General features: G+C 26.4%; 1 protein-coding gene across 1 annotated transcript; it reads left to right on the top strand.

The window, feature by feature from the left end:
• Window positions 1–2,653, top strand: LOC119669285 (voltage-dependent calcium channel type A subunit alpha-1-like). Its single transcript, XM_038079117.1, has 3 exons — window positions 1–167; window positions 1,618–1,841; window positions 1,915–2,653. Exons 2-3 carry the CDS (start codon window positions 1,693–1,695, stop codon window positions 2,063–2,065), a joined length of 300 nt encoding a protein of 99 aa, XP_037935045.1. The 5' UTR covers window positions 1–167; window positions 1,618–1,692; the 3' UTR covers window positions 2,066–2,653.
• The last annotated feature ends 4,222 nt before the right edge of the window (window positions 2,654–6,875 follow it).

The following is a 6,875-nucleotide window of genomic DNA, read 5'->3' as shown; positions in this document are numbered from 1 at the left end:
TTTATAAACTATTAGGTGGCACGCATGTGCAGCATAGCTATCCAACGTTAGCATCTCGTCGTTCTGGAGTGGGTCGACGTCTACCACCGACACCAAGTAAACCATCGACACTGCAGCTAAAGCCAACTAATATTAATTTCCCTAAACTAAACGCTAGTCCAACGCATGTAAGTATTTTAAAAGTATTATTTAATTTTATAATTAATATATGTATATCGCATCAAAGATATAGATATAAATAAACAATAGATTCAGCAAACGTTTTTGGGTAAATAAATATGTAACGCAGTAAATAGATTTTTGAAATTAATTTTTTTAGATATATAGACAGGATTTATTTACTAGCATTACCGGTTCAAAAATCATACACTGACAAACCAGTAAATAGTTCCCGACACCACTTATGGTGGATATTTGGGTATCCACAATAGCTGTTTGGTCAACCTAAGAATTAATTAAATAATTCTTGAATATTATCATTTTTTTATTTGTGGATAAGATTTAACTCATAAAACATACAATTTTTAATTATAAGAGTATTTGGCGGATGATACAAACTCATCAAATTTTTTTATCTTTATGTTTGTATTTTCGCGAGATATTTTGATCGACTTCATTTCAACTAGATTTATTGCGATCGAAATTTATTTGATTTGGATTAATAAGGGTATCATTCATTCCAATAATAATATGTTCGCAAGCAGAGTCTTATAACCTTTTATCCTGTCAATTGTTTCAGCAAATAACAACATAAATGCACATGAACGAAAAGGCCACACTAGCTAGATTTTATTTACATCCAGCCAGCTCTACTAGTGGTTTGCTATTGTCAGTTGCTAGTATCGAGGGCCCCTAAATCGTTAGACACCTAATCCTTCCACCAAAGCTGCGGACCGCCTTTTCCACTTGCGGGTACCGAATCAAATTTCTTTCTAACCGAAGTGCTTTCTTCCATTAATGCGCTTAAATATGTCAATGTCGAGGTATAGCGCATACTTATCATTCCATCTAATTCGATACTCGTTGCCAATGTGTAAAGGACTATAGTTCTTCCGAACAATTTTTCTCTCGAAAAATGCCTTCTCACCACTGTTGATATCCAAGCTTCTGCACCTTACAGCAGAACAGGCAAGATGAGGGACTTATAGAATGTGATTTTTGTTTGTCGAGAAAGGGCTTTGTTTCTCAACTGCCTGAGAATTGAGAAATGCCAGCATCTGCTGGCAAGTGTAATTCCTCGTTGAATCTCTTGGCTGACCACCAAAAACAAACAAAAAAATAAACGAATATGTGCTGTTTAAGATAGTTAGAAATGGATCCAACTAATTTTTCTTAGTCTGTTTATATACTCGTATTAGATAAAAATAATTGGTTTTTTCATACAGCATTTAGTTTTTTCTTCCTGAATATTTCATCGATGAAATTACAATAACTATTGTAATTACACTATAGTTTTTAGGTTACATTTTTTTTCAATATATCTTATGCTTTTATATTATACACATTAAGGATACATTTAAGGATTGCACCTTTGTCTTAATTCGGCCTTCAAATGACATATTATAATATGTAGTTATATTCAATTTGCATTAATAATCTATTTCTTTTTTACTATAGCAGACACATCACTCGACACCTCATAGTGTTCACTCGCTGCCACACCACCGTGATCTATTGCGGGATCCTAGGGATATGTATTATAGTAGCAGAGAACGTGACCGTGATAGGGAACGGTATAGAGACCGAATGCGTGATTATGATCTACGATACGAATATCGAGATCGTGAGCGTGAGATGTATGAAAGAGAACGTGATCGTGAAAGAGAGTTAGAAAGAGAAAGGTATGAGTTATCTATTAACATAGTCATTAAAATAAAAATTTTACAATTGTCTAATTATACAAATTTAATATAGACTGGAATATATAGCACCATTGTCCTTTGAACAAGCGCTTGCAATGGGCAGAACGGGGCGTGTACTGCCTTCACCCGTTCTAAATGGCTATAAGCCAAAAGGTGGATTACACGCACGCCACTCCGATTCAGATGAGGAAGATTGGTGCTAGCAAAGGCTTTGATTGCGATCGCGTGATCGAAGGGAACAGATCTGGGTATAGCATCAGGCCATTTTTTCATCACGATCCGCACCAGACTTAGATCACAATTTTGATACAATACCACTGCAACAACTAACAGCAACATCCGATACCGAATTGCAAAGATACATAAAAGCATATCCGTTAAAATCAACAAACATAGATAACATTGCCGAAACTACTACAACTACAACTATAGCAACTACAAAAATTTATTCCGATCATGAGATAAACTATAGAGATTTTACAAATTTACAACCAACCGAACAAATTCAACTACCAGAACCATTAGATATGGCACAACCAACTGATACATTGGTATCACCAAAGGAACAACATCTTTATCATACACTTTAAATACTAGACTTACATACATATATATATATAATAAGAATATCGTATATAGGACTATTAACTGTTGAAAAGAATGAAATTTAATACTTGTTAATGTAAAGAGAAATGTGTTCAAAAATTTTAGAAATGACGGTAAATCAAATAATGCATAAACCAATGAGGAATTGAAGAACTGAAATATTGAAATGAACGACAAAAATAACTATTTCACACAATTTCATGTTAATTAATATTTTTTGTTTTGTAATAATTTAAACTAAATGTAAATTTCGTTATTTAATATTTTGTATAAAAATATTTCTTTTGACGTACTTAAAATTTTTCGTATCATAACATTAACGCCTTCAGCCGCGTGTAGTATTCACTAGGAAGACGACTAATAGTAGCATATATTCCAATCTAACATTACTTGTGTATGTAGCTATTAGCTTACGAGAAGCCCTAGAAATTGTGTATTACTGATTACTGATTATCGTTACCTTTCAAAGATATCATTTGTGTTTCGTAGTGTTAACTAGTTACTCTTTGAGAATTTAATCATCATTTTCTTGACTGTAGTTCTTTGGTTTTATATTGAATACAGCAACTTTAGAAGTTAAAAATACAAAGAAAAAAAAAAAAACAAATAATACTGCCGTCATAAAGTTATAAACTAATATTCATAAATACTGATTTCAGTTAGGAAATCATAAATATTCACACAATCTATGCAAATTTGCTAATTTTGCTAATTTTGTAACAGTGCCACAGTCAAGACCAACAGTCAGATTATGACAGCGAATACAGTAATTAAAACAAATTATTAGTAATAAAATAAAAGACAAGTATATAGTGGAACCTTTTAAACGCTTACTAAATTAATCGAAATTAACTGATTAAAAAAACATTAACATTAATTAAAATAAATTAAATACAAATTTACTAAAGGAAACTAGTCAGCAACAGTTTGAAATTTATACAACATACATAAATTAAATAACCATGATATATGAGATATGGAGGTACAGGAGGCATTTTAAAAATGTTAGAAGTGCTAGAAAAATGTTATTTTTATTATAGCAAAATTTTATAACGATCGCAAAATACGTAAACTTAATGGGACATATTTTATATATAAAACTATACTACAGATTTTAGGCATAAAAAGCATAAGAAGCATATAAGACATACCAGCAAATATACATACATTAATATAGTTATATATGAACATTAGCTCATAGATACACATAATACCTACATAAATACAAGACATGCCACCAGTGCATATAAGAAAAACTTTTAACTACAACTTACAAGCATTTTATCACTCAAATATTAATAGTCATACTACACCTTTCTCTTATGTCCCCTCTCTAAACTATTAACCGTTGTAATGAATTTATTTGATAGAATTACAAGCTCGGCAGTTAAAAATTGTTCAATAAAAAAAAATTAATTTTATAAATGCAAAATGCAAAATGCAAAATGCAAAAATACTTGTAAATAAAATAAACAATTAAAGAATTAATTAAATAGAATTAAAAATTATAATAGAAATTGTAAATAGCATAAAAAGCATTAAAATGACATAAGTGAGAAGATAGTAATCACTTCAACGCACAAATATTTTACGAAAATCCCGTACTTATAACGTAAGTTAAAATATATATGTAAAATATACAATGTTCATGTATACATAAACATAATATTAACATACACATATATTAGTGTATATGTAATGCCCAGTAACTGTTAACGTAACCTCAACATAACATAACGTAACGTAACGTAACGAACCGTTACGTGACGTAACTCGAAATTGTATAACAGAGAGTACAGCTAAGCGCAAAATTTACTCCAACGATTGTGTTCGTACTGAATTTTTATCTATTAGCAGTGCTTGAATTGGCCTATGATAAGAAGTTAAAAGCAATAAATAATTGTTAGGATATTGTTTAAAACCGCAATTCAATATAGTTCAATATAGACTTCCCACATTATTTATTTATTTAAATTATCACAAATTGTTAATAGCATAGGTTATAGCATAGCATTTTATTGAAAGATATATAATTTTGGGTTCTGTTGCATCATCTTTAATTAAACTCACCTAATGTAACACATATATAAATCAGTTTTAATACAATATATTAGGAACTTACTGGAGTGTTATATGTTAGTGCCGAATTTATATGTATATTTAGCGTCGCAAATTGTCGCTTAAGTAAAGCAAAATTCTAAATCTTCATATGATTAAAAAAAATCTATTAATCTAATAAGAATTCAAGCGTGAAAACTTATATATAAATATGTGGTGGCTTCGGGCTAAAGTTACCAAGCCCCAAATGGTAACATTAGCTCACACAAATACATATACAATATACAAGCAGTTTAAGATTAAATAAATTTTTGGCAAAAATCTGAAAAATACCTAAATTTAGTAATACAATTTATTATTTTATAATAATATATTGAAATAATTTAAGTTCAACACAGAAAGGAGGTCATAAATCACTTATAAGTTATATGAAGTTCTTTCTGTCTCTGCAGTACAGACTCTGTACCTATCCAATATATTTAAGCATATTAGTTTGAATATAGTAATTCATCTTTAAAAATTCTTTTTTTAAAAGTATTTTATCTTCTATTGTATTATTTAAATACTCAAATTTAAAAAAATATCCCACTATATTTATATAATGCAAATTAATAGAAATTTATATAAATAATAAAAAATAATATGAATTAATAAAATGGCAATAAAGCAAAGTACTTTTTAATTTTTATTTAAATTTTTATTATTATTATAAAAACAATGAATTAGTTTAAGTAAATTTTATTATTGTGTATTAATTTGCTTAATTTTTATTTTATATAATTTTTTTTTATAATATATTTAATTTTATTTATTTTTTTACTATTTTTTTTTAATTTATTTTTTTTTTTTTATTGTGCTTTTTTTTATAATTATATATTATATACTTTTGCTATATTTTTTTTATTAGTGTAATAGGCTCATATAGATATAGAAGTGCTTAAGTAATAAAAATAAGATTTTAAAAATTGTTTAAATTTGATTTTTAAACTTAATTATAACGAAATAAACTATTTTTTTAATATAGATTTTCTATTCAAAAAACATTTAATTTTTTTTATAGAATTTTTTTTTATTCATTTTTAATAAAACTTAAGCATTTACATGTATTAAATTATTATTAATTAAATTTATTTTTTATTATATATATTGAATTTTTTAATATTTATTTAATTTTTATATAATTTCTTGTGTAAAACTTAAACTGCCATAATTATTTTCCACTATATAATATAATTAAAAATATTATAATTTATTATTATTATTATAAAATAATTGTTTATTTAAATTTTTTATAAAAATTTTGTTTTTTTTTAAGTAGATAATTATTATTTTTTTATTTATTTATTTTATCTATATAAGCGATATAGTAATTCACGGAAAAATGCATTTAGGTATTTTTTAAAAAAATACAAAATGCAATTTTTTTGGTATATTATGACTTAACTAATGATGCATTTAAGATTAAAAATGCACTTAAGCGAGAACTATTTATCCGTGAATTATTATATATATATTTTTTTTTTATTATTATTATTATACAAATTATTTAATTTGATATAATTTATTTGATGTATATTTTAGTTATTTATTTTTAAATTGGTATTGCAATCAACTAATTTCAAAAGGTTTTTCATACAATCGTTGGGTTTTCCATATATCAATATAACAAGTCTCTTTAAATCTTGGAGGTAGAATTATATTTTTGATTTTCGGAAAAGTAAGGTATCAGATATATTTTATGCTTCTGCAGTAATAACTAATTATTTTACTTCTTGGTTTTTGAAACAATTGAACTACAAATTAGTTTTGGGATTTCTTCATTTTGCAAAATTGAAATAAATTAACGAATAATAAATACATGTAATACCCTTTTGATGTCTTATTTACCAGATATTATTAAGATGTTGTTCTTGTGTCGAAACATTTATAAATCATGTAGATTCTTAGGCTTCATCAATACATAAAAATAATTTTATATAGGAAATATTTTCAAAAAAATTATAAAACTCTTAACACACTTATAGGAAATAATTAAACAAATACAGTACAGCAAATATGTAATTTAAATAGACATAATGAAGTTCTGCATCATAATAGTCGTAAAATACATGAAATACATATAGCATTAAAACGGTTATTAACTAAACATAAAACATAGATTTTTATACTTCTAATAAAGAAAAGTTCATGCTAAAAAGTTTTCATACAATATTCAATCCACACATTTTATAAAAATGCATGAAATAAAATAAAAATATTTAAAAATAAAAATAAAAACAAAAACAAAAACAAAAACAAAATTTAACTGTAAAGTTTGATCTGTTCCTTGGATTATTTACGGATGATGTT

Source organism: Teleopsis dalmanni, chromosome 1 (assembly GCF_002237135.1).
Source record: "Teleopsis dalmanni isolate 2A chromosome 1, ASM223713v2, whole genome shotgun sequence".
Lineage (NCBI taxonomy): Eukaryota > Metazoa > Arthropoda > Insecta > Diptera > Diopsidae > Teleopsis > Teleopsis dalmanni.
Note: the sequence above shows the minus strand (reverse complement) of the source record. Positions and strands in the feature narration are given on the sequence as shown.